This window comes from Oncorhynchus kisutch, linkage group LG29 (genome assembly GCF_002021735.2).
Source record: "Oncorhynchus kisutch isolate 150728-3 linkage group LG29, Okis_V2, whole genome shotgun sequence".
NCBI classification, from domain to species: Eukaryota; Metazoa; Chordata; class Actinopteri; order Salmoniformes; family Salmonidae; genus Oncorhynchus; species Oncorhynchus kisutch.
Genome location: NC_034202.2, coordinates 28,714,426 through 28,742,203, shown reverse-complemented (window position 1 = coordinate 28,742,203; position 27,778 = coordinate 28,714,426). Strand labels below are relative to the sequence as shown.

Genomic DNA, 27,778 nt, shown 5'->3' with positions numbered 1-27,778 from the left:
TAGTATTTGCTACGCGTTAGTATTTGCTCTAGTGAAGAATGCTGCCTGGAAACCAGGCCTGTTATGTCCTCAAGCTGTCGTGTATGTGGTCCTTCCTGGTCTGTAATATGTCCAATATTCCCACGTGCTTGCCTATCTAGGGGAAGTGTTTGTTATGGTTCTTTTACTGGTATTGAGGACAGGGTGTTGTTTCTGTACCCTTATCAAGGGCTAGCCTACTTAATATTCCTATCTCTGGACTCACTCTTTCTTGTCCCCTCTGGTCATCCTGTCCAGTCTCTCCCCCCCAGCCTGGTTGTGGCAGCTGTTTACTGTGCTGTGGTGGCAGCCTTCTTCACAGCCATAAAGGCAGTGAACTTCCACCTCCATGCCATGTTCGACCTGGGGGAGATGGTGGAGAAGAGGCAGGTCTCGCACATAACCAACGCCCCACGGCTAGAAGAGGGGGATAATGGGTCAGGAGGCCACGATGGGAACCAGCATAGGTACTGACGGAGATTTCTATATCCTACTGGAATCATTTTTTGTCAAACTTTGTTTAAAAAAACGATGTTATTCTATGTACATCCAAGTGAAGAGGCTCATTTGTGTTGATGCTTTGAGGGCTATTATTTCACATGATTGTGGACAGATTTTGAGTCTTATGTTTTTTAATTCTGGTATTTATGCTCCCCTCTCAGGGACAGCAATGTTGGTGTGGAGATGACTGTGTTCAGAAAGGTCAACTCAACGCCTCCAGTTCGCTGCAGCTCCCAGCACTCTCTGTTTGGACTCAACCAGGTGTCGGTGAGAACTGACTTGCATTTACACAGCACACAAACGTACTCTCTCTTAACCCTTACCCTACAATTTCTGCGCCCCTGTGGACATCAAATTAACATAACAAAAAATCCCCATCAAAATCGGTCTGTTTAAGCTAGAGAATATATGTTTTTTCCCATGGGCTGTGTCTCAATACGCTGGTATCGCCCTTCTGCACCTGCGGTGAAAGGTGGCAGAGCTAGAGCGGTGTTTGTCAGACCATGAGACATCCTCAGATGTAGCGTCCAAACTGTTTGGCCTACACACTAATATGACCCCTCTGTGGACAAACACGATTTTGCTCTGACACTCACAAGACTCGTCTGAAGGTCCCTGGTACCAGCAAACATGCTTTATGGAAGTGTATATGGATACAATATATTGCCTAAATAAAGGATAAATGCATGTATAACAAAAACAAATGTTTCCTGATCTTTATTATTTCTCTCAGATATAGGACAGACACTTCAGAACAAACTTCCTTTTGATTTATTTTTGGACAATCTGTTGGTCCATGCTGTGAATCTGTTATTCAATGCATTTCTATTGGCAAATATCAGTAATGCCAAATTTAGTGTTTCATCCAATATTTTTATACATTATATCTTTTTTTATACCTTAAGGGGTCTTGAAATTCAAAATCAATTAGCTAAATGATCCTTGGTATGACCATCTTAAAATAATAGCATATGTTAGCTTAGAACCTCCGTATTCCCATGCAAATGATTTATATTCCTATGATATTCATTCTTAATCTAACAAATGTTTGTTTCCTCAGGAGTTTTTGCCCCAGCTTGATGACAGTAGAGGCTCCAAGGGTATAGTATATCTAATCTAACCTCACTTGTGGTTGGGTAAAGCTGATCTGACTGAAGGATGATCATTTTTTTGTATAACATGGTTAGCAGTCTAATTTAGGGACTGCTTCTTCTCTTCTCAGATATCAAGGATCTGATGCAAGAGCAATGCAGCAACAACTTGATTGTCACGTCAGCTCGCCGGGAGATCTTCTGCCACAGCTCCCAGGACCCCATCCGTAAGCATTACACTGCAAATAGACATCTCATATTTTGTCCATGTTGGTCTTTTCTTTGGCATGTGTGTACTAAGTTTGGGCTTTCACTTACAGATGTTGCCAACATGGTCCCATCCTGCTTGGCTGCTGCTGTAGGGGGAGAGTTCCCTGATCTAAGGGGAGTGGGAACAGGGATAGCAGGGGGATTTGGTAGCTTCCATCCTGGGATGTGCATCTCCATCCCCCCATCCCCCTCCAGTCAGGAAGACGGAGGAGAGAAGGGCCAATTGGAGGAGATTAAGGGCATGCTGGAGCAGCTGTCCCAGCAGAGTCCTAAGGAGCCCTACTCTCCCTTGGGCCCCTCTGCTGAGTCAGAGAGCCTGGGGGATGCTCCCATCAGCCCTCTCATAAAGAGCAGTCTGAGTGAGGAGCTAAGTGAGAACCTGCTTGGGCTGGGCCTTAACCCTGTGGCCTTTGCCCCGGGAACAGAGCACCCAGGCAGCCGCAGTGGGGTGGCCATGACTGCCGGCTCCACAGACAGCTGCTTCAGCGGGGGCGGGGTGACCACAGACCGTGAGACCCTCAGCACAGTCAGCAGCTACCGCAGTGAGAAGACTGACTCCACCCAGCTGGAGAGCCCTTCACTCAGCCTGCCACATAACATAGACTCCGTGGCGCCAACCTCTGCCTCAGCCCTTGGCACCAGTACCCTAGAGCCAGCAGAGGAGCCTGTACTGCAGGGGGGCAGTGATACTGATGATCTGTCGGACAGCGAACTACTGCGCTCCCCCTCCAAAGAGCTCTCTCTGGGCCAGGGGCTTGATAAGACAATAGTGGAAGGGGAAGATTTGCCACCTGTCCCCTCAGATATTACACAGCCCCCCTCCCTTCAGGACTTGTCTCCCTCCAGTAGTGGGCACTCGGAGGCATGTGATCTGGACAGGACGGTCCCCGTTCCCCCCCTCCCCCCTCCGCGGCAGGTTAACACGTTGCCGTCAGGGCTGGCCCTGGGTCTAGTGTCTTCTGAACCTGATCATCCTGTCTCCTCTATCCCCTTCCTGCCCTCTGAGCAGCCCTTTCTGCAGGCCCAGCAGGTGGTGCGCCCCAAAGACTTGAAGCTGCTGCGGACCGGTGGTGGTTGTGTTGGCCACCAGCCTGGCTGCAGGAAAGCCCCTCGCAAGCGAGGTGGCGGGAGAAGCAGCAGCTTTGACTGTGGCTCCTACAGGAGGCACCACGGACAGCACAGAGACTACATCCCAGTGCGCAGTCGGCTGGAGGCTAAGACTTACAGCGAGAGCCTGTTTGAGGACTCCAGTGACGAGGATGATGGCTCCAGTGTGGGCTCCCAGAGACACTACAGCTCTGACGATGATGATTCCAGCTCCTCTACCTCATGCTACTCCCCCGACCTCGCTAACACTGGCGTTACAAACCCGCCCCCCTCCACCCAGCTGCCCATCCCCAGGGAAGGAACGTTGTCTGAGACGTCTGGCCCCATCCTCTCCCAGAGGCCACAGAGGTCAGCCAGCACGGCTAGTGCTAAGACTCATGCCAGGGTGCTCAGTATGGACGAGGCCGGTGGGGGCCACACTAACACTGTGGTCCTTCCCTCCACCATGCTGACCACCTCCACCACCGCCCCACGGCCCCTCACCATCTCCAAGTCAGACCTGGAGGCCCGGACCAGCCACACAGACTGCTTCTCTGGAACTCACCACCATCGCCTGGACTCTCTGGGAGGCTCCTGGGCTGGCAACCAGATGGGCTGGAGGGACGGGGAACTGGTGGAGGAGGGAGCTGTGGGGGGAGGTGAGACACATACTATTCACGCTAACTTTGGCCCTGTATTCATAAAGTGTGCTAATCTAGGAACAGGTCCCCCCGTGTCCTTTCGTTATAATCTAAAAGGCCAAACTGATTCTAGATTAGCACTCCTACTCTGATAGTCCCATTCAAGATGGAAAGAAAGATGAACAAATAATACAACTTTAATTTACCTACTAGCACTGGCTTTGCTGATAACTACCTTATTGCGGAGAAATGTACTTACTACGACTGTGATATGTGTTTGTCTCACCTAACGGTCTTAAGATGAATGCACTAACTGTAAGTTGCTCTGGATAAGAGCGTCAGCTAAATGACTCAAGTGTCATTGAAAGATTGATTGTTTGTTGTATTTACTAGATTAATAAGGGCCAGGTTGGTATTTCTAGAACTCAACAACTGAAATGTACATCCTGGTACTAATGTGAGTATCTGCTGCCTCAGCCCTGGCCCCAGAGGAGGACTCAGTGAGCAGTGTGAAGAGGACCCAGGCCATCCGCAGGCGACACAACGCGGGGAGCAACCCCACACCACCCCCCTCTACCATGGGCTCCCCACCCAGGTTGGTCTGGTGTAACTCTTCCACACCATCCGCTCTAGCCGTGTCCCTTATGCCAATCACCTCTGTATGTCCATGCTACATAAAGGCCATCCCCTGTGTCTTCCTGTAGTCTCCAGGACCTCCAGCGTGCCCGTACCTCCTCACACTCACGGACCCGGACCCTGCCCTCTGCCTTACAGTTCGCCACCTCATTACTGCTGCCCCGCGCTGGGGTCCACGAGGCCTCTACCTTCGACGACACCACAGAGGGGGCTGTGCACTACTTCTATGACGAGGGTGGTGAGTGTTGTGATGTTAGACACTACTATTACGAGGGTGGTGATGTTAGACACTACTATTACGAGGGTGGTGATGTTAGACACTACAATGACGAGGGTGGTGAGTGTGTGGTGATGTTAGACACTACTATGACGAGGGTGGTGAGTGTGTGGTGATAGATTCTACTTCTATGACGAGGGTGGTGAGTGTGTGGTGATGTCAGACACTACTTCTATGACGAGGGTGGTGAGTGTGTGGTGATGTTAGACTGGGGCTAGGTTTAGGGAAGGGAATAGTTAGATTCTTTGGACGGTGATTCTGTACCAGTTTACACTAGTGAATGCTCCCCATTCATTGCTCTTCGTTTTTTCAGGAGTGAAGAGATCGTACACGTTTGGACCTGCAGGAGGCGGTTATGAGGACCCAGTGGTGTAAGTGTCTCTCTGATGAGCCTCAGACTCTTTGTTTGAAAGTGATGTTGATATGTCTTGGCCCCTCCCTCTTTTTCTCCTCTTAGGGAGCGGGAAAGACAGTCCCAGTCCTCCAGCTTCACCTCCAATGATGTCCAGGATGGGGCACCGGTGCTCACAGTGCTCCAGCCCAGGCCTGTGGTTCTGCAGGGCATGCAGGTGCGCAGGGTACCCCTGGAGATGTCAGATATGCCAGAGGTGAGACACCGTTAGAATCTGTTTCAGCAGCATATCATGTATTTTTTACAAATCAACCCGCTGGACATTTCTTGTATATGGCTTTGGTTTTTGTAGAATATTCATGATATTTATCTCAAACCCCCGCCCCTGTGTCTAGTTTGACCTGGACCATGAATCTCTGCATGAGTCCCAGGAGAACACGCTGATGATCGAAGAGAAGGTCAAGCCCAAACACTACTACCGCTTCTGGGTACTGCCAGGCAAGTGGCTGAGGGTGCGTTATGACCGTCTGGCCCTGCTGGCACTACTGGACAGGTGAGGCACAGCAGCTAGCTAGTTTATCTCAGTGGTAGTGTCATCCAATGAGGCACAGCAGCGAGCTAGTTTATCTCAGTGGTAGTGTCACCCAATGTTTGTCATCGTTATTGAGGAGAAAGCCATAGTTCCATTAGAGGTCTATACTGTGGAGAGACATTGTTCGGGTTTCAAAACTTCGGAATTTGGTAAAGTTACTGGAACTTTCCAACCCTAAACACTATAAATGACCTCCTACTGTATCTTCCATTGTGTGTCACCTGTAGGAACCGTGGTGTAGGGGAGAATGTGTTTGCAGTGGTGCTGGCCAGCATGGTGGCCTTCCTGGGGTTCCTGCTCCTCTTGCAGGGTTTCTTCAGGGACATTTGGGTGTTCCAGTTCTGCCTGGTCATCGCCAGCTGTCAGTACTCACTACTAAAGGTACGCAACACAAGTCGTAAGGAATCAAGTCCCTATTCAATTCCTATTCCCTTTTTTTTATTAATACAGGTATCTGGTCCTATTCATCAATTGCCGATGCATTTTAGTTAAAACTGTTATAGACCCGCGTTAACCTAAAGTGAAGTAATGTGTTCGTGTCTGAACTGACACTTTGGTCTCCTTCCTCAGAGTGTTCAACCAGATGCAGCCTCCCCAATGCATGTAGGTAGATGTCATCCAAACATCTGTCTTGGTCATTATCTAGTTTGTAACCGTTCCATTGTTGATTCTTGTTTTGATGGCACAACCTGATGACTGTCTGGTCTAACCCATCAGGGCCATAACTGGGTCATCGTGTACAGTCGGCCCGTCTACTTCTGCCTGTGCTGTGCTCACGTCTGGGTGTTCGACCTTGCTGGGCGCTCGGGCCACCTGCAGCCCTTCTCCCTCTACGGCGTCACCTTCTTCTCCGCTCACTTCCTGCTCTGTGCCAGGGACGTGCTCATAGGTCAGTCCGAGTTAGACTCTTCTAGCTGTGCGCTTTTGCAGATGTATTATGACCAACAGACCCACTCACACACTTTCTCCATCTCTTTCTTTCCCCCCAGTGTTGACCTTGTGCTTCCCCATCATTTTCCTGTTTGGGCTTGTACCTCAGGTCAACACCTTCATCATGTGTCTTCTGGAGCAGGTCGACATGCACATTTTTGGGGGAACGGGTAAGACGGGTCCATAACATTCGCTGTAATTCACAGTTACACACAACATACTGTCATTTGTTGAGTGATGCCTGTTGACCTTGGTGTGTGTGTTCCTCTCCACAGCCACCACTAGCCCCCTGTCGTCCCTGTACAGCCTGTTACGCAGTGTGTTGGTGACCGCGCTGCTCTATGGGTTCTGTCTTGGTGCTATCATTGCTCCCTGGGAACATCCCCATGTGCCAGTAGTGTTCTCTGTGTTCTGTGGTCTGCTCCTGGCCTTCTCCTACCACCTGAGCCGCCAAAGCAGCGACCCCATCATCCTGTGGTCTGTGTACCTCTACTACCTGTATATACCTAGTGGTACCTTGTCGTACATGTAGATAACATTCCCAGATCCTAGCTGTCATTTGAACAACCTCTCTATCCCTCTTCTCTCATGTTCAACATCTCCCTATATGTGTTTTGCTCTAGGTCTCTGGTCCGCTCCAAGTTCTTTCCTGAGCTGCTGGGTCGGACCCCTGAGGAGCCTCCTCTGGAGATCAAAGACCCCCTGCCTGAGAAACTACACAACTCTGTGGTAAGATGCGTCCCAAATGGCTCCATATTCACTATATAGTGCACTACTATTGACCAAGGTCCATTTGGGATGCATACCAAGACATCCCTCCCTGCTGTTGGTGTTCTGAGGTTTTAAAGCCTGTCTCTCTGTGTTTTACAGAAAGAGATGTTCCACTCTGACCTTGTCATGTGTCCCCTCATGGCTGTCATCACGTTTGCCATCAGTGCCAGCACTGTCTTCATCGCTCTGCAGGTCAGTCAACACCTGGTCGACCGGATATGGAAGAAATGGGATGTTTCAATGTATAGAGGGAGTCCTTCTGATTGGTGTGAGTGTGTGATCTCTGAGACCTGTTCCTCATCTCCCCTCCAGCCTGCTCTAAGTTACGTCCTGTACATGGTGGCCGGGGGGGTGGGCTTCCTCACACACTACCTGCTGCCTCAGCTCCGCAAGCAGCTGCCCTGGTTCTGCCTGGCCCACCCTGTCCTCCGTTCTCGAGAGTACAGCCAGTTTGAGGTCCGCGGTGAGTAGTGACCCACCCACCTCTAAACTCACTCACACATCCGTAAGAATTGTGTCAAGGCCTCAGGTTTGTCATAGATTTTTTGCTGTGCCCTGTTCCTCCCAGATGCCGCCCAGCTGATGTGGTTTGAGAAGCTGTATGCGTGGTTGCAGTGTTTGGAGAAGTATTTCATCTACCCGGCGGTGGTGCTCAACTCCCTCACTACAGAAGCCCAGCTTGTCAGCCAGAACCCAATGAAACTGGACATCTAGTAAGCAACCCAGCCCTCCCATACCAACCTCCTCAACATACATACACCCTCCTCTTCTGAATCTCATCCCATTCATCCATCCGTCTAATCAGAGTTCAATGAGAACACGCTTTGTATTTGCATCACATGTATTTTAATGTCTCCCTTCTCCTCACTCTCTCCCTTCTCCTCACTCTCTCCCTTCTCCTCACTCTCTCCCTTCTCCTCACTCTCTCCCTTCTCCTCACTCTCTCCCTTCTCCTCACTCTCTCCCTTCTCCTCACTCTCTCCCTTCCCCTCACTCTCTCCCTTCCCCTCACTCTCTCCCTTCTCCTCACTCTCTCCCTTCTCCTCACTCTCTCCCTTCTCCTCACTCTCTCCCTTCCCCTCACTCTCTCCCTTCCCCTCACTCTCTCCCTTCCCCTCACTCTCTCCCTTCTCCTCACTCTCTCCCTTCCCCTCACTCTCTCCCTTCCCCTCACTCTCTCCCTTCCCCTCACTCTCTCCCTTCCCCTCACTCTCTCCCTTCCCCTCACTCTCTCCCTTCTCCTCACTCTCTCCCTTCTCCTCACTCTCTCCCTTCCCCTCACTCTCTCCCTTCCCCTCACTCTCTCCCTTCTCCTCACTCTCTCCCTTCTCCTCACTCTCTCCCTTCCCCTCACTCTCTCCCTTCTCCTCACTCTCTCCCTTCTCCTCACTCTCTCCCTTCTCCTCACCCTCTCCCTTCTCCTCACTCTCTCTGTCCCCTCCTCCTCCAGTGGCCGTGCTCTGTTCATCTCTCTGGCGGGGATGAAGCTGCTGCGCTTGTCGTTCTGCGCCCCGTCCCTGCAGTACGTCACGTTGTGCTTCACCGCCCTCTTCTTCCTCTTCGACTACCCACACTTCTCAGAGACCTTCCTGCTCGACTATTACCTCATGTCTATCCTCTTCAGCAAGGTACCTGCCACCGCCTAGCTCCATGTACTCCTCCCTGAGACTTTGTTTTAGCACACATTCAACCAGACGAAAGCATCTGCACATACCGAACTGTGTGTAGTTGTAATGCACTGATTTCTGGCTGTGCTTGATTGCTGACATTGGATTGTGTGGTTTCTCTTGACAGCTCTGGGACCTGCTCTACAAGCTGCGTTTTGTTCTCACCTACATCGCTCCCTGGCAGATCACCTGGGGCTCCGCCTTCCACGCCTTCGCCCAGCCCTTCGCTGTGCCCCGTATCCCTTTACCCTGGCACTGTAGAAAACTGTTTGAACTTAACAAGGATGTCGTCTTTCTGCTCTACCACTTGCTCATTTGCCAGTGAAACAAAGTGTGTAATAACAGTAAATGCTGTGTCCATTGGCTGCACTGTGTGTTAGTGGTGTCTGTCAGAACTCCTTAACCCCCTCTGCTTCTCAGACTCAGCCATGCTGTTTGTCCAGGCTGTGTTCTCTGCTCTCTTCTCCACCCCCCTCAACCCTGTCCTGGGCAGTGCTGTGTTCGTCACCTCCTACACCAGGCCTGTCAAGTTCTGGGAGAGAGACTACAAGTGAGTTCTTCCCTTTTCCAGGAGTCAGGGAGATGTAGAGATGTAGCTTCAGGCAGATGTGGGCATTGTCCAGGATACCAGCTGTTGATGGGCTGGTTTTTTTGCAGTTAAGAGGTTAATGTTAACCAGATGAAGGTGATTAATGCCATGTCTATATCCATCTGTTGCAGTGATAGCTAGCTGACTGCATTATCCTTTTACACAGCCGCCACCTGTCTCATGACTAGTACAACAAATGCTGACACTACACTTCCAAGTATATCTGACCAAATTATGAAAGACAAGCATTGTATTTTGAATTCCGTAAAGTAATTGTGGAAGAGCTGAAACTGACAACTGGAAAATGAAAAATTACTGAGGATAATAGCAGACGATATTGCCACTACTATTTGCCATATTTCCAATTTAAGCCTAATATAGAAAGTTTGTGCCCTCAGGCCTGGAGGGAAGCAAAAGTTATTCCCCTACATAAAAATAGTAAAGCCCCCTTAACTGGCTCAAATAGCCGACCAATCAGCCTGTTACCAAAACATTTGCTATTTTTGCTATACAATGCTATTATACAGTAAACAAATTGACAACAGACTTTCAGCACGCTTATAGGGAAGGACATTCAACAAGCACAGCACTAAGACATGACTGATGGAGAAAAAAAAAAGATTGTGGGGGATGTTAGACATCAGTTTGGCTTTTGACATTATTGATCATAATCTGTTGCCGGGAAAATGTATGTGTTGTGGCTTTACACCCCCTGCTATATTGTGGATAAAGATTTAGCTGTCTAATGGAAGCCTCTCCAACAAAATCCAGGTAGAATCAGGAATTCACCAGGACAGCTGTCTAGGCCCCTGACTTAAAAAAAAAACTTTACTAATGACCTGCCACTGGCTTTCAGTAAAGCCAGTGTGTCTATGTATGCGGATGACTCAACACTATACACGTCAGCTATTACAGCAACTGAAATGACTGCAACACTTCATAAAGAGCTGCGGTCAGTTTCAGAATGGCTGGTAAGGAATAAGTTAGTCCTAAACATTTCAAAAAGCATTGTATTTGGGGCAAATAATTCACAGACCCTAAACTTCAACTAAATCTTGTAATGAATAATGTGGAAATTAAGCAAGATGAGGAGACTAAACTGCTTGGAGTAACACTGGATTGGAAATGGTCATAGTTAAAACATATTGATGCAACAGTAGCTAAGATGGGGAGAAGTCTGCTCTGCATTATTAACAGCACTATCAACAAGGCAGGTCCTACAGGTCCTCGTTTTGTAATACCTGGACTACTGTTCAGTCGTCTGGTCAGGTGACACAAGGACTTAGGAACATTTCAATGGGCTCAGAACAGCATGGCTGGCCCTTGGATGTACACAGAGAGCTAACATTAATAATATACATGTCATAATATGCATGTCAAAGTGGAGGAGAGATTGAGTTCATTACTACTTGTATTTGTGAGATGTATTAACGTGTTGAATGCACCGAGCTGTCTGTTTGAACTACTGGCACACAGCTCACACCCATGCATACCCCACAAGACTTGCCACCAGAGGTTTCTACTGTCCCCGGGACAGACTATGGGATGTGCACAGTACTACATAGAGCCATGACTACAAGGAACTCTATTCCACACCAAGTAACACACGCCAGCAGTTAAATTAGATTTAAAAAGCAGATAAAAATACACCTTATGGAGCAGCGGGGACTGTGACGCAACACAATAATAGACACATGCATACACACACACAATAACATACGCACTATACACACATGTACACATGGATTTTGTATTATAGATATGTGGTAGAGTAGAGGCCTGAGGACACACACTTAACATGTTGTGAAATCTGTTATGAATGTGTTGTAATGTTTTTAAAATGTATAACTGCCTTCATTTTGCTGGACCCCAGGAAGAGCAAGGCAGCAGCTAATGATCCATAATAAATACTGTATAGGAGTTGCTAGAGCCTCTGTCACCCAGGTAACATCATGTCTGTCTTTCCAGCACCAAGCGGGTTGATCACTCCAACACTCGACTGGCCACCCAGCTGGACCGCAACCCAGGTCAGCTGCTACTACCACAACCTTCCCTCATCGAACGCAAGTCCTCATTCTTTAAAAGGACTCTGTTCTCATGCCTGTGGTCTCCACTCCTCTCTTCCAGGTGCTGATGACAACAACCTGAACTCTATCTTCTATGAACACCTGACGCGCTCTTTGCAGCACAGCCTGTGTGGTGATCTGTTGCTGGGCCGCTGGGGAAACTACACCACAGGAGACTGCTTCATCCTGGCCTCCGACTACCTCAATGCCCTGGTGCACATCATCGAGATCGGCAACGGCCTGATCACCTTCCAGCTGAGGGGGCTGGAGTTCAGGGGTGAGCATGGAGTGAGGTGGTGGGAGAGGGAAGGGGTTTGGGGTAGAAGGAACCTTTATGGAACTGAGTTCAGTGTAGTAAGCTTTGATGGTTTGAACATGAGATAGTGTTTTGGACTTGTCTGAATGCTATTATTTTTCATTCTGTTGTCTCTCTCATCGCTCTCTCTGTATCTCTCTCTGTCATCCCCCTCTCCCTGTCTCTCCCCCAGGTACTTACTGCCAGCAGCGGGAGGTGGAGGCCATCACCGAGGGGGTGGAGGAGGACGAGGGCTGCTGCTGCTGTGAGCCAGGCCACCTGCCTCACATGCTCTCTTTTAACGCAGCGTTCGGCCAGCGCTGGCTGGCCTGGGAGGTGGCTGCCACCAAGTACGTCCTGGAGGGCTACAGCATCAGCGACAACAACGCCGCCTCCATGCTGCAGGTGTTCGACCTGCGCAAGATCCTCATCACCTACTACGTCAAGGTGTGTGTGATCCACACTGATCTTACAGTTAACTATAACATGAGATCCAATAGCAGTTTATTTGAACAGTAGGTGGCCTGGTCTGTAACACGTGTTTCCTCTACCACAGAGCATTGTCTACTACGTCAGTCGATCTCCTAAACTGGAGGAATGGCTGGCCAATGAGATGGTGCAGGAGGCGCTGCGGCCCTGCCTAGGCCCCGCCTACGTGGACAGTGACCCGACCTTCAACCTGAACATAGACGAAGACTACGACCACAGGGCCTCTGGCGTCACCCCCAGCTCCTTCTGTGTGGTCTATCTGGACTGGATCCAGTACTGTAACAGCAGACGCCAGACGGTCAGTGTCCCTTGTCATGTTACTATTGAAAAGGTGACATATTGATTTGACCATTACTTCCCATATGGAGTTAGTGTCATCAGCAGACTAACTTCACGACGTGCTTCATGTGTGTTTTCTGTTGTAGCCGGTGGAGGAGAGCGAGAGAGACTCTCCTCTGGTCACCCTGTGTTTTGGCCTGTGTGTCCTGGGGAGAAGGGCTCTGGGCACAGCCTCTCACAGTATGTCTGCCAGGTAAGACTCAGAACTAAACATTCTGTCTGCACTCTAACTGGAGGGAGTATGTCTGTCAGGTAAGACCCAGGACTAAACACTGTCTGCACTCTAACTGGAGGGAGTATGTCTGTCAGGTAAGACCCAGGACTAAACACTCTAACTGGAGGGAGTATGTCTGTCAGGTAAGACCCAGGACTAAACACTCTGTCTGCACTCTAACTGGAGGGAGTATGTCTGTCAGGTAAGACCCAGGACTAAACACTGTCTGCACTCTAACTGGAGGGAGTATGTCTGTCAGGTAAGACCCAGGACTTAACACTCTGTCTGCACTCTAACTGGAGGGAGTATGTCTGCCTCTGTGATACTGTATACCAAATGTGACTGTTTGTGCCCTGACTTTCAGCTTGGAGCCTTTTCTGTACGGCCTCCACGCCCTCTTCAAGGGGGACTTCCGCATCACTTCTCCCAGGGATGAGTGGGTGTTTGCAGACATGGACCTGCTGAACAGGGTGGTGGCGCCCGGGGTGCGCATGTCCCTCAAACTGCACCAGGTTAGACATACTGGCATGACTCATTACAAACACTATAGTAACCAGCTTAATGACTTCAATGTAAAGAATTGACTGATTTCTAGAGATATTATGGTGGACGGGGCTAAGACGAAGAAGCTTAATGATGACATCACCCACACTAAGCTCATCGCTCTGCCCCCCCCCCCCCCCCCAACAGGATCACTTCACGTCTCCAGACGAGTACGAGGACCCGGTGGTTCTGTACGACGCCATCACGGCCAATGAAGAGAACATGGTGATCAGCCACGAGGGCGACCCGGTGTGGCGCGGCGCCATTCTGGCCAACATGCCCTCGCTGCTGGCCCTGCGCCACGTCATGGACGATGGCAGCGATGAGTACAAGATCATCATGCTCAACAAGAGGTTCCTCAGCTTCAGGGTCATCAAGGTCAGCTACTGTAGAGACTCCCACAGTCACAGCTTGTTAGTGGTGTACACTGAAATGCCAGGAGGACAATGGAGGCATTGCTGTAGCAGGACCATGGATCACATTGAGATTGATTAATATCAGTAGATAGATTTGCCAGAAATGTTCTAGTGCTCTATTGTTAACGCTGCTTCTATCTCTAGTTGTGTGTCACCAGTTCTGGGTCAAATCAAATTGTATTTGTCACATGCGCCGAATACAACAGGCGTACCCTTACTGTGAAATGCTCACTAACAAGCCCTTAACAAACAATGCAGTTTTAAGAAATATTTACTAAATAAACTAAAGTTTTAAAGAAATAAAAATAACAATGAGGCTATATACAGGGGTTACCAGTACTGAGTCAGTGTGCGGGGGTACAGGAGGTGTTGAGGTCATTTGTACATGTAGGTAGGGGTGAAGTGAATATGCATAGATAATAAACAGTGAGAAGCAGCAGTGTTAAAAACAAGGGGGGGGGGGGGTGGTAATGTAAATAGTCCTGGTGTCCATTTGATTAATTGTTCAGCAGTCTTATGGTTTGGGGGTAGAAGCTGTTAAGGAGCCTTTTGGTCCTAGACTTGGCGCTTTAGTTACTGTGCGGTAGCAGAGGTTATTTGCATATTTGTGACTTCTTGTGCTCCTCCCCCTGCTGACCCACACTGTCCTGCCAGGTGAACAGGGAGTGTGTGCGTGGGCTGTGGGCGGGCCAGCAGCAGGAGCTGGTGTTCCTGCGGAACCGGAATCCAGAGCGTGGCAGCATACAGAACGCCAAGCAGGCCCTGAGGAACATGATCAACTCGTCATGTGACCAGCCAATCGGCTACCCCATCTACGTGTCACCCCTCACCACCTCCTTCGCAGGCGGGCACACCCAGCTCCGCTCAGTCTGGGGTGGGCCTGTCAGCCCCCATAACATCTACGCCTGGCTCATCAGCAGCTGGGACAGGTACACTTACACGACACAGCCTGTGCTAGTCATGCTAAGGCTGTGAGATACACTATATGTAAATGCACAGTTGAAGTCAGAAGTTTACATACACCTTAGCCAAATACATTTAAACCCAGTTTTTCACAATTCCTGACATTTGATCCTAGTAGAAATTCCCTGTCTTAAGTCAGTTAGGATCACTACTTTATTTTAAGAATGTGAAATGTCAGAATAATAGTAGAGAGAATGATTGATTGATTTATTTCAGCTTTTATTTCTTTCATCACATTCCAAATTAGTATTTGGGAGCATTGCCTTTAAATTGTTTAACTTGGGTCAAACGTTTCGGGTAGCCTTCCACAAGCGCCCCACAATAAGTTGGGTGAATTTTGGCCCATTCCTCCTGACAGAGCTGGTGTAACGAAGTCAGGTTTCTAGGTCTCTGCTCGCTTTCCTTTATCAGTTCTACCCACATCTTTTTGAGGTCAGGGCTTTGTGATGGCCACTCCAATATCTTGACTTTGTTGTCCTTAAGCCATTTTGCCACAACTTTGTAAGTATGCTTGGGGTCATTGTCCATTTGGAAGACCCACTTGTGACAAAGCTTTAACTTTCTGACTGATGTCTTGAGATGTTGCTTTAATATATCAACATAATTTCCCTGCCTCATGATGCCATCTATTTGTGAAGTGCACCAGTCCCTCCTGCAAAGCACCCACACAAAATGATGCTGCCACCCCCGTGCTTCATGGTTGGGATGGTGTTCTTAGGCTTGCAAGCCTCCCACTTTTTCCTCCAAACATTATGATGGTCATTATGGCTAAACAGTGCTATTTTTGTTTCATCAGACCAGAGGACATTTCTCCAAAAAGTACGATCTTTGTCCCTCCCCATGTGCAGTTGCAAACCATAGTCTGGCTTTTTTATGCCGGTTTTGGAGCAGTGGCTTCTTCCTTGCTGAGCGACCTTTCAGGTTATGTCGATGTAGGACTCGTTTTACTGTGGATATCGATACTTTTGTACCTGTTTGCTCTAGCATCTTCAAGGTCCTTTGCGGTTGTTCTGGGATTGATTTGCACTTCTCGCACCAAAGTACGTTCATCTCTAGGAGACAGAACGTGTCTCCTTCCTGAGCGGTATGACGGCTGCATGGTCCCATGGTGTATATACTTGCATACTATTGTTTGTACAGATGAACGTGGTACCTTCAGGCGTTTGGAAATTGTTCCCAAGGATTAACCAGACTTGTGGAGGTCTACAATTCTTTTTTTATGAGGTCTTGGCTGATTTATTTAGATTTTCCCATGATGTCAAGCAAAGAGGCACTGAGTTTGAAGGTAGGCCTTGAAATACATCCACGGGTACACCTCCAATTGACTCAAATGATGTCAATTAGCCTATCAGAAGCTTCTAAAGCCATGACACAATTTTCTGTAATTTTCCAAGCTGTTTAAAGGCACAGTCAACTTAGTGTATGTAAACTTCTGACCCACTGGAATTGTGATGCAGTGAATCTGTCTGTAAACAATTGTTGGAAAAATGACTTGTGTCATTCACAAAGTAGATGTCCTAACCGACTTGCCAAAACTATAGTTTAACAAAAAAAATGTGGAGTGGTTGAAAAACAAGTTTTAATGACTCCAACCTAAGTGTATGTAAACTTCCAACTTCAACTGTATATACCTCCTGATGAGGTGGCGGATGGTCTCCTGAGGGAACTCCTCCCAGACCTGGACTAAAGCATCCGCCAATTCCTGGACAGTCTGTGGTGCAAAGTGGCGTTGGTGGATGGAGCGAGACATGATGTCTCAGATGTGCTCAATTGGATTCAGGTCTGGGGAACGGGCGGGCCAGTCCATAGCATCAATGCCTTCCTCTTGCAGGAACTGCTGACACACTCCAGCCACATGAGGTCTAGCATTGTCTTGCATTAGGAGGAACCCAGGGCCAACCGCACCAGCATATGGTCTCACAAGGGGTCTGAGGATCTCATCTCGGTACCTAATGGCAGTCAGGCTACCTCTGGCGAGCACATGGAGGGCTTTGCGGCCCCCCAAAGAAATGCCACCCCACACCATAACTGACCCACCGCCAAACCGGTCATGCTGGAGGATGTTGCCGGCAGCAGAACGTTCTCCACGGCGTCTCCAGACTGTCACGTCTGTCACATGTGCTCAGTGTGAACCTGCTTTCATCTGTGAAGAGCACAGGGCGCCAGTGACGAATTTGCCAATCTTGGTGTTCTCTGGCAAATGCCAAAGTCCTGCACGGTGTTGTTCTGAAAGCACAACCCCCACCTGTGGACGTCGGGCCATCATACCACCCTCATGGAGTCTGTTTCTGACCGTTTGAGCAGACACATGCACATTTGTGGCCTGCTGAAGGTCATTTTGCAGGGCTCTGGCAGTGCTCCTCCTTGCACAAAGGCGGAGGTAGCGGTCCTGCTGCTGGGTTGTTGCCCTCCTACGGCCTCCTCCACATCTCCTGATGTACTGGCCTGTCTCCTGGTAGCGCCTCCATGCTCTGGACACTACGCTGTCAGACACAGCAAACCTTCTTGCCACAGCTCTCATTAATGCGCCATCCTGGATGAGCTGCACTACCTGAGCCACTTGTGTGGGTTGTAGACTCCGTCTCATGCTACCACTAGAGTGAAAGCACCGCCAGCATTCAAAAGTGACCAAAACATCAGCCAGGAAGCATAGGAACTGAGAAGTGGTCTGTGGTCACCACCTGCAGAACCACTCCTTTATTGGGGGTGTCTTGCTAATTGCCTATAATTTCCACCTGTTGTCTATACCATTTGCACAACAGCTTGTGAAATGTATTGTCAGTCAGTGTTGCTTCCTAAGTGGACAGTTTGATTTCACAGAAGTGTGATTGACTTGGAGTTACATTGTGTTGTTCCCTTTATTTTTTTGGAGCAGTGTGTGTATATATATGTATATATTACACAGAGTCAGGTATTCCTGCAAACTGCACATATCTCACACATGCCACTGTCCTCTCTCTCTCTCACACAGTGCATTCGGAAAGTATTCAGACACCTTGATTTTTTCCCCCCACATTTTGTTACGTTACTGCCTTATTCTAAAATTGATGAAATACATGTTTTCCCTCAATCTTCACACAATACCCCATAATGACAAAGTGAAAAACAGGTTTTTAGACATTTTTGAAAATGTATTAAGAATAGAAAGTATTTAGACCCTTTGCTATGAGACTCTAAATTGATCTCAGGTGCATCCTGTTTCCATTGATCATCCTTGATGTTTTTACTACTTGATTAGATAGAGCCCTCCTGTGGTAAATTTAATTGATTGCCACAGTAGACCAGTCCATGTCAGAGCAAAAACCAAGCCATGAGGTCGAAGGAATTGGCTGTAGAGCTTCAAGAGAGCATTGTGTCGAGGGACATATTTGGGGAAGGGTACCATAACATTTCTGCAGCATTGAAGGTCCCCAAAAGCACAATGGCCTCCATCATTTTTAAATAGAAGACGATTGTAACCACCAAGACTCTTCCTAGAGCTGGCAGCCCAGCCAAACTGAGCAATCAGGGGAGAAGGGCCTTGGTCAGGGAGGTGACCAATAACCCGATCCAGAGTTCCTGTGTTGAGATGGGAGAACCATCCAGAAGGGCAACCATCTCTGCAACACCACCAATCCGGCCTTTATGGTATAGTGGCCAGACAGAAACCACTCTTCAGTAAAAGGCACGTTATAGCCTGCTTGGAGTTTGCCTAAGGACTCTCAGACCATGAGAAAAAATATTATCTGGTCTGATGAAACCAATATTGAACTTTCTTGCCTGAATGCCAAGCATCATGTCTGAAGGAAACCTGGCATGCTGTGGGGATGTTTTTTGGCGGCAGGGACTGGGAGACTAGTCAGAATCATGGCAAAGATTAACGGAGGAAAGTACAGAGATCCTTGATGGAAACCTGATCCAGAGCGCTCAGAACCTCGGACTGGGGCAAAGGTTCACCTTCCAATAGGACAACGACCCTAAGCACACAGCCAAGACAATGCAGGAGTGTCTTTGGGACAAGTCTCAATGTCCTTGAGTGTCCCAGCCAGAGCCCAGACTTGAACCCAATCGAACATCTGTGGAGAGACCTGAAAATAGCTGTGCAGCGACGCTCCCCATCCAACCTGACAGAGCTTGAGAGGATCTGCAGAGAAGAATGGGAGAAACTCCCCAAATACAGGTGTTCCAAGCTTCATACCCAAGAACGCTTGAGGCTGTAATCGCTGCCAAAGGTGCTTCAACAAAGTACTGAGTAAAGGGTCTGAATGCTTATGTAAGTGTCATATTTACGATTTTTGTTTTATATTTGCAAACATTTCTAAAAACCTGTTTTTGCTTCGCCATTTTGAGGTAGTGTGTAGATTGATGAGGGAAAAAACAACCATTTTTAATCCATTTTAGAATAAATCAAATCAAATCAAATCAAATTTATTTATATAGCCCTTCGTACATCAGCTGATATCTCAAAGTGCTGTACAGAAACCCAGCCTAAAACCCCAAACAGCAAGCAATGCAGGTGGAGAAGCACGGTGGCTAGGAAAAACTCCCTAGAAAGGCCAATACCTAGGAAGAAACCTAGAGAGGAACCAGGCTATGTGGGGTGGCCAGTCCTCTTCTGGCTGTGCCGGGTGGAGATTATAACAGAACATGGTCAAGATGTTCAATGTTCATAAATGACCAGCATGGTCGAATAATAATAAGGCAGAACAGTTGAAACTAGAGCAGCAGCACAGTCAGGTGGAAGTTGAAACTGGAGCAGCAGCATGGCCAGGTAGACTGGGGACAGCAAGGAGTCATCATGTCAGGTAGTCCTGGGGCATGGTCCTAGGGCTCAGGTCAGTTGAAACTGGAACAGCAGCATGGCCAGGTGGACTGGGGACAGCAAGGAGTCATCATGTCAGGTAGTCCTGGGGCATGGTCCTAGGGCTCAGGTCCTCCGAGAGAGAGAAAGAAAGAGAGAAGGAGAGAATTAGAGAACGCACACTTAGATTCACACAGGACACCGAATAGGACAGGAGAAGTACTCCAGATATAACAAACTGACCCCAGCCCCCCGACACATAAACTACTGCAGCATAAATACTGGAGGCTGAGACAGGAGGGGTCAGGAGACACTGTGGCCCCATCCGAGGACACCCCCGGACAGGGCCAAACAGGAAGGATATAACCCCACCCACTTTGCCAAAGCACAGCCCCCACACCACTAGAGGGATATCTTCAACCACCAACTTACCATCCTGAGACAAGGCTGAGTATAGCCCACAAAGATCTCCGCCACGGCACAACCCAAGGGGGGGGGGGGGCCAACCCAGACAGGATGACCACAACAGTGAATCAACCCACTCAGGTGACGCACCCCCTCCAGGGACAGCATGAGAGAGCCCCAGCAAGCCAGTGACTCAGCCCCTGTAATAGGGTTAGAGGCAGAGAATCCCAGTGGAAAGAGGGGAACCGGCCAGGCAGAGACAGCAAGGGCGGTTCGTTGCTCCAGAGCCTTTCCGTTCACCTTCCCACTCCTGGGCCAGACTACACTCAATCATATGACCCACTGAAGAGATGAGTCTTCAGTAAAGACTTAAAGGTTGAGACCGAGTTTGCGTCTCTGACATGGGTAGGCAGACCGTTCCATAAAAATGGAGCTCTATAGGAGAAAGCCCTGCCTCCAGCTGTTTGCTTAGAAATTCTAGGGACAATTAGGAGGCCTGCGTCTTGTGACCGTAGCGTACGTATAGGTATGTACGGCAGGACCAAATCAGAGAGATAGGTAGGAGCAAGCCCATGTAATGCTTTGTAGGTTAGCAGTAAAACCTTGAAATCAGCCCTTGCTTTGACAGGAAGCCAGTGTAGAGAGGCTAGCACTGGAGTAATATGATCAAATTTTTTGGTTCTAGTCAGGATTCTAGCAGCCGTATTTAGCACTAACTGAAGTTTATTTAGTGCTTTATCCGGGTAGCCGGAAAATAGAGCATTGCAGTAGTCTAACCTAGAAGTGACAAAAGCATGGATTAATTTTTCTGCATCATTTTTGGACAGAAAGTTTCTGATTTTTGCAATGTTACGTAGATGGAAAAAAGCTGTCCTCGAAATGGTCTTGATATGTTCTTCAAAAGAGAGATCAGGGTCCAGAGTAACGCCGAGGTCCTTCACAGTTTTATTTGAGACGACTGTACAACCATTAAGATTAATTGTCAGATTCAACAGAAGATCTCTTTGTTTCTTGGGACCTAGAACAAGCATCTCTGTTTTGTCCGAGTTTAATAGTAGAAAGTTTGCAGCCATCCACTTCCTTATGTCTGAAACACATGCTTCTAGCGAGGGCAATTTTGGGGCTTCACCATGTTTCATTGAAATGTACAGCTGTGTGTCATCCGCATAGCAGTGAAAGTTTACATTATGTTTTCGAATAACATCCCCAAGAGGTAAAATATATAGTGAAAACAATAGTGGTCCTAAAACGGAACCTTGAGGAACACCGAAATTTACAGTTGATTTGTCAGAGGACAAACCATTCACAGAGACAAACTGATATCTTTCCGACAGATAAGATCTAAACCAGGCCAGAACATGTCCGTGTAGACCAATTTGGGTTTCCAATCTCTCCAAAAGAATGTGGTGATCGATGGTATCAAAAGCAGCACTAAGGTCTAGGAGCACGAGGACAGATGCAGAGCCTCGGTCCGATGCCATTAAAATGTCATTTACCACCTTCACAAGTGCCGTCTCAGTGCTATGATGGGGTCTAAAACCAGACTGAAGCATTTCGTATACATTGTTTGTCTTCAGGAAGGCAGTGAGTTGCTGCGCAACAGCCTTCTCTAAAATTTTTGAGAGGAATGGAAGATTCGATATAGGCCGATAGTTTTTTATATTTTCTGGGTCAAGGTTTGGCTTTTTCAAGAGAGGCTTTATTACTGCCACTTTTAGTGAGTTTGGTACACATCCAGTGGATAGAGAGCCGTTTATTATGTTCAACATAGGAGGGCCAAGCACAGGAAGCAGCTCTTTCAGTAGTTTAGTTGGAATAGGGTCCAGTATGCAGCTTGAAGGTTTAGAGGCCATGATTATTTTCATCATTGTGTCAAGAGATATAGTACTAAAACACTTGAGCGTCTCTCTTGATCCTAGGTCCTGGCAGAGTTGTGCAGACTCAGGACAACTGAGGTTTGGAGGAATACGCAGGTTTAAAGAGGAGTCCGTAATTTGCTTTCTAATAATCATAATCTTTTCCTCAAAGAAGTTCATGAATTTATCACTGCTAAAGTGAAAGTCATCCTCTCTTGGGGAATGCTGCTTTTTAGTTAGCTTTGCGACAGTATTAAAAAGGAATTTCGGATTGTTCTTATTTTCCTCAATTAAGTTAGAAAAATAGGATGATCGAGCAGCAGTAAGGGCTCTACGGTACTGCACGGTACCGTCCTTCCAAGCTAGTCGGAAGACTTCCAGTTTGGTGTGCCGCCATTTCCGTTCCAATAAGGCTGTAATGTAACAAAATGTGGATAAAATGAAGGGGTCTGAATACTTTCCAAATGCACTATACATACTGTTAAGTTCATGTTTTAAGTATCCCAATATTTCTGTTATTACGGGGCTATCACTAAGTCAAGAGTGCACAGGGAGTCTGGTGGTTGATGGACTTAGCCTAGAGTGTAATGGCGACCTTTTGAGGGTGTTCATATGGTATAGTAAACTTTGTTCAACTGGAACCTTGTCGTTGTGTCATTTCGAATTAACACATACAACACACACTGACCGTGTGTGATAAGACTGTTCAAAGCCCTGTGTTTCTCCTGCAGGTTACAGAAGGGTTGTGGAGCTGGCTGTAACAGTGGGGGAAATATTGAGGACTCTGACTGCGGCGGCGGCTCCACATTCGTCTCCAACAACCCATCGGCTCACACCACCCAGAGCACCCCGGCCTCCAGCCTTCCCCAGCCCCACTTCACCTTCATCCACCTACCCATGGGTGAGCCCAGGACCCCACCACTCCTCTACAACCTCTGATGTCCACTGTTTAGCTGCAGCTAGCTATTATAACAATATCAATACTGACTGTATGCTGATAACACAGCAATGGTTGTATAATGATATTTTTGAATGAAGTGAATGAAATAAGTTGCTTTGTCTCCGTAGGAACTGACAACCCTGTGGGCCCCACCCCCACCTGGCCCCACCACCCTCAGCCCCTCCCCTTGGCTCTGCTCAGCCAGTCAGAGGGCAGGATGGACGCTGGACTAGTTACTTCCCTCCACCGGACCTCATCCATCCAGGGTCTCCTGGGTCAGCACCTGTCCAGCTCCCAGCTGTCCTTCAGCAGCTCTGTGGTCATGGCTCCCCTGCCTGGCCCAGGCAGCTTCCTGGACGGAGGGCACAGAGGGTCCGGGCGGGCAGGACTGGGACATGGCCTGCCCTACGAGGGTCTCTACGGGAAGTGGAGCATGTCCGGCAGGAAGGGCTTCAACGGGCCAGCCGCAGCTGAGAGTGACGGTGGAGCTTCTCAGTTCATACGGACACAGGTGAGGATGGTGAAACGGTGTAACATGTTGAGTGAAGGTAGAACAGACACTGCGTGTACAAAACATGACCAGGTGAATCCAGGTGAACGCTATGATCCCTTATTGATGTCACTTGTTAAATCCACTTCAAACACTGTAGATGAAGGGGAGGAGACAGGTTAAAGAAGGATTTTTAAGCCTTGAAGAAATTGAGACAAAATATTTGCCTTTTCAATGAGATATGGTAGTAGGTGCCAGGCGCACCAGTTTGTGCCAAGAACTGCTAGACTGCTGGGTTTTTCACGCTCAACACTTTCCCGTGTGTATCAAGGATGGTCCACCACCCAAAGGATATCTAGCCAACTTGACACAACTGTGGGAAGTATTGGAGTCAACATGGGCCAGCATCCCTGTGGAACATTTCGACACCTTGCAGAGTCCATGCTCTGATGAATTGAGGCTGTTCTGAGGGGGAAAAGGGGGGGGCAGGGCGCAACTCAATATTAGGAAGGTGTCCTTTATGTTTTGTACACTCAATATATAGTCTGTTGGAAGGTGGAGTATGCTGTCAACAGCATGAAAATAATGTAGCGACATGACCTCTTACAACAGGATGTTATGGCTTTCAGATCAACTTAATGATGGTTGTTTGTTGTGATGTTAGTTGCGGATATTTACATCTTTGTTTCAGTCTACTCCTCCTGCACTGCCGCCTGGGGCCAGCCCAACACAGGACCCCCTGGGGGTCACCCAGTCCACTGAGACCACGCCCCCCAGCCCTGCGCCCGGGGAGGAGTCCACCGAGCTGCCTTTACTTGAGCACCTGGGCTGAGTCTGCTCTGGAGAACCCATGAGAACCCCTGCAGCCAAAGCACAGCACCACCATGGCCAGTTCTAGAGTGGGCCTGACCGGACCTATTCCAGCTTCCCAGAGTCATTCCAATGCTCTTCTCTCTCTCTAAAAGAGACTGGACTCTGAGGTCTGTTACGTCTCTGATGGCAAATCACAACATCTCAACATGTTTTGGAGTACATTTATTTTAGAGCCTTTGCCATGCTGGATGGATCTGAGGTCTAAATATGTTCCTGTTCTCCTCAGTGAACCACCACAAGGATGCATGTCAAAACTAAATATACGCCCCCAGCCCACCATCTCCCCTCCCAGGACAGGATCTCTATTTGATAGGACCTATTCCCTCAAGAGTTTCTGTAACAATGGTAACCCTAGCAAGCCAAAAAGCCAGTGCAATTGTAAGGGAGCTTTTTCCTTATGTAATGTTTAGTTGTTTTTATTCGTTTAGTTCGTTTGTCTTCTCCTTCACCTGAGACCTACCACAACAGCATAATGACTCAGAAAAGGGAACTCTAATATCCTTGTTGCTGTATGTACAGGTGAAGCCAGAGTTACTACCATAACAAGCCTTGTTCTTTGCCCACACTGCCCATCCATGCTGCACCACTGTAGAACTAGTTCACGTTCACAACTGTGGGGATATCCACTCAAACTGCAAGGGTCACATCAAATGACTTGAACAGCTACAATATGACAGGGGTCGGCAACAGGCAGATTTGAAACATTTTATGAGCAAAAATATAAATAATATATGTGTGAGTTTTGGGTCAAAAGACTAAAATCACCAGGAATTCAGAAAAAATATAACAAATATTTAGGATATCTGTTCCCAAGTATTCTAACAAATAAAAAGTGTCAATGTAATTTTGTATGACATTTTCAAATACAATCTCTTTTTGGGCTTAGTTTTTGTCAATTTGCAGAGTACAAATTATTAAAATTATTTTCCGCCATTCTCTCGCTTACCCCTGCCATATGACCAGTCAATATCAACTCCCCACATCACTAGCATAACACACACATTCCAAAACTAATCCAACACCCTCCCTGTAAAAACATCTTCATACTCATTTGGATATTTATTAGAGGCACTTGACCACAATCAACAATCTCAAGTGTTCTGTCAAAGAGCTTGTTTCAGGGATAAGACTCCCGCCTACTCCTACCTTTCCCAACATTTGGTGCTTTTTCCCAGTGGAGTTTACAGTCCTGTCAGGCCTGGACAAAAGTTCTGAATTTGGGGAGGTTTAATGAGATTGGGTGGGGGGTGACTCTGGACAGCTGATGGACCAGGACACAGAATGAAAAGAGAAGAGATGCTCACCAGGCAGGGACATTGTTCAGACCACAGGATTCTAAACTGGGGAATCTTCTTTCTAAAGCCTTTTAGATTTTTGTGTCCTATTTTTGGGGTGAGTGGAATGTCTTTTTACTTTACTTGAAGAATCACAACTTCCTCAGTGGCTATAGGCCAGCCCACTGAGTTGCCCTAGTGACCAAACGCTCCCTCCCTGACCTGATCCAATCAGCTGTGGACTCTATGCAGTGGGAGGGGCTCAGACAGCTCTGTGTGGAATAGCCACCAGCAAGAGGCCCTTCTGCTTTCCTTGGCTCCAGGCAGCTACTACTAAACTACAGCCCCTCCTACTACTACTACTACTACTACTACTACACTTACAACTACTGTTTGCTACATATACCTCCAGCGTTTTAGTTGGAAACCAAGTTAAATAAATACTGAAAAACAAAGATGGCATATTTTTTATTGGATTTCTTGATAACGTCTGGAAGACTGTTAAAAGGGTTTGTCTATTTGACATGCTGATGTGATACAGAAATGTGGAGATTGGACTTGCCTCTTAATTGTAATTTTTTGCCACACGTTTGGTATCATTTGACATGTTTCACTAAGGTTTCTCTTCTAAGGTGTGTAATGTAACTGGAAGTATTCCTGAGAAGTCACTTTAAAATGTTTGCTCCCACTCCTGCATTTGCCAAACTCTGCTTTAAGGGTCAAATGAAGGCCTTGATGTACTTCTGAGTAGAGTCCTGCTCCAATGATTTTCTCGCTCTACCCAGAGCACATATCAGACAAGCTGCCTGTCCAACTCTGTTCTGTCCTGAGAGCTATAGGTTCTTACAGCACTACAGTAATCCACATGTCTGTCCCCTGGCCAGCTGTGACAAGTCTTTTATATCAATGGTAGAGCTATCTGGAATAACCTTGTGCCATGGTGTAAAGCTGGACCTAGAAGCCTTGTATGCTCCCCCCACCTAACCATCTTAGTAGTTTGTCACCTGTTTAGTTAGACTGAACTGTCTACTAAACTTTCTCTTAGATCTGTCCTTACAGGATGAAGGACAACTAATAGGTGGAAAAGGGCATTCACATGGTCTCCCATTGGGAAAGAATTGGAGGCAGTGGAGTCTGCTGGGAGGAGCTATAGGAGGACAGCCTCATTGTATTGGCTGGAATAGGACCGTATCAAACACAGGGAAACCACATGTTTGACTCTATTCCGTTCATTCCATTACAGTGAGCCTGTCCTATAGCTCCTCTCACCAGCCTCCTCTGCAGTCAAGGTGATTCCATTCAGGCTTAGAACCATCTTGAAACACATCTTAAGGACTTGGAACGAGCACTGTGCTAATGTAGATCTAGTCTCTTTGTTTGTCAGATCATTGGATCTAACTCTGTCATTGGGGATTGTTGAGGAGGAGCTGGCACCAACCAGATGTTGACATGTGTCCACCCTAGGCTTAGGAAAAGCAGAGCCATTTTCTGGTTCTCTTTTCCCCTCGTTCTCAGTGTAATATCCAAAGCAACAGGGAGTACTTTTATTACTGGGAGAAAGGATAGCACTGGACAGACCTGGGTGTCAATATTAAAAGGGATTTCTTAATCTCTGCCATTTATGTACAGCATGTTTTGTATATAAATATACATTTAAAAATATATATAAATCTATTTTATTATTAGTGCATTTCTGGTTCTTTTTCATGGAAGACACTATGTTGAGTCTTAGGGGGTTCTCTTATGTTTACCCCTCAGAAGAGATCTGGCTCCTGGGTGGAAGGGCACTTCATATTGAATCATGCAGTTTGGGGAGAATTGATTTCATACATACTTTGCACTAATGCTGTATACTAGTACACCATCCCACATGTTTTTTAAAAAGTTATTATTTTAGTCATTTGGGGGGATGTTTTATTTAAACTGTCCCGTTGACATTTAAAGTTCTGTACAGTTTTTTTAAAAGTTTTGTGATCCCACTCCCTATTTAAATTAAAGATTTTTGTTTAATCATTTGCAAATTAAATGCTGTGAGTGCTTTCATTTACCTTTGGCAGGCAATGTTATCATTCAGAACTTAGCAACGAACTGGTCTTGAACAGAAACAAACACATTTGATTCCAATGAGACATTGAACATTTGTTTCAAAATGATGTATTAAACAAATTGTATAGTTATCAGGCATTCTATGCTGGAAATGTTTCAATAGCTTCTATGTGATTGCCTGCCTCAAATGGAGTGAAATGGAAGCTAGTGTCTACCTGCAGGGCACAATGAGGTGACCAATGGAATGCGTGTTCATTCTTAATACTTTATGAAACAAACGTTCAGTTGAATGAGTTTTTCTACAATGTCAATGAGTTTTATCTTATTTGTAGAATGTGTACAGATGTTTGTCTTTCTTAGATTGAGGG

At 47.4% G+C, this 27,778-nt stretch overlaps 1 protein-coding gene across 1 annotated transcript in view; it reads left to right on the top strand.

The window, feature by feature from the left end:
* The window catches only part of LOC109873751 (pecanex-like protein 3), a 29,717-nt gene extending 2,327 nt beyond the window's left edge, over window positions 1–27,390 (top strand). Inside the window, exons 2-34 of the mRNA XM_031808794.1 lie at window positions 277–485; window positions 681–786; window positions 1,580–1,619; window positions 1,742–1,837; window positions 1,931–3,625; window positions 4,085–4,202; window positions 4,312–4,481; window positions 4,834–4,891; window positions 4,978–5,128; window positions 5,268–5,425; window positions 5,692–5,845; window positions 6,035–6,067; window positions 6,182–6,353; window positions 6,454–6,564; window positions 6,670–6,871; window positions 7,018–7,123; window positions 7,265–7,357; window positions 7,478–7,628; window positions 7,734–7,878; window positions 8,616–8,793; window positions 8,960–9,068; window positions 9,253–9,382; window positions 11,390–11,448; window positions 11,549–11,764; window positions 11,976–12,229; window positions 12,339–12,569; window positions 12,697–12,803; window positions 13,189–13,336; window positions 13,515–13,745; window positions 14,438–14,712; window positions 22,519–22,688; window positions 22,856–23,238; window positions 23,909–27,390. Of these exons, the coding sequence (XP_031664654.1) occupies window positions 277–485; window positions 681–786; window positions 1,580–1,619; window positions 1,742–1,837; window positions 1,931–3,625; window positions 4,085–4,202; window positions 4,312–4,481; window positions 4,834–4,891; window positions 4,978–5,128; window positions 5,268–5,425; window positions 5,692–5,845; window positions 6,035–6,067; window positions 6,182–6,353; window positions 6,454–6,564; window positions 6,670–6,871; window positions 7,018–7,123; window positions 7,265–7,357; window positions 7,478–7,628; window positions 7,734–7,878; window positions 8,616–8,793; window positions 8,960–9,068; window positions 9,253–9,382; window positions 11,390–11,448; window positions 11,549–11,764; window positions 11,976–12,229; window positions 12,339–12,569; window positions 12,697–12,803; window positions 13,189–13,336; window positions 13,515–13,745; window positions 14,438–14,712; window positions 22,519–22,688; window positions 22,856–23,238; window positions 23,909–24,049 (6,600 nt within the window). The 3' untranslated portion in view covers window positions 24,050–27,390. The remainder of the gene's footprint in view (window positions 1–276; window positions 486–680; window positions 787–1,579; window positions 1,620–1,741; window positions 1,838–1,930; window positions 3,626–4,084; window positions 4,203–4,311; window positions 4,482–4,833; window positions 4,892–4,977; window positions 5,129–5,267; window positions 5,426–5,691; window positions 5,846–6,034; window positions 6,068–6,181; window positions 6,354–6,453; window positions 6,565–6,669; window positions 6,872–7,017; window positions 7,124–7,264; window positions 7,358–7,477; window positions 7,629–7,733; window positions 7,879–8,615; window positions 8,794–8,959; window positions 9,069–9,252; window positions 9,383–11,389; window positions 11,449–11,548; window positions 11,765–11,975; window positions 12,230–12,338; window positions 12,570–12,696; window positions 12,804–13,188; window positions 13,337–13,514; window positions 13,746–14,437; window positions 14,713–22,518; window positions 22,689–22,855; window positions 23,239–23,908) is intronic.
* Window positions 27,391–27,778: the final 388 nt, after the last annotated feature.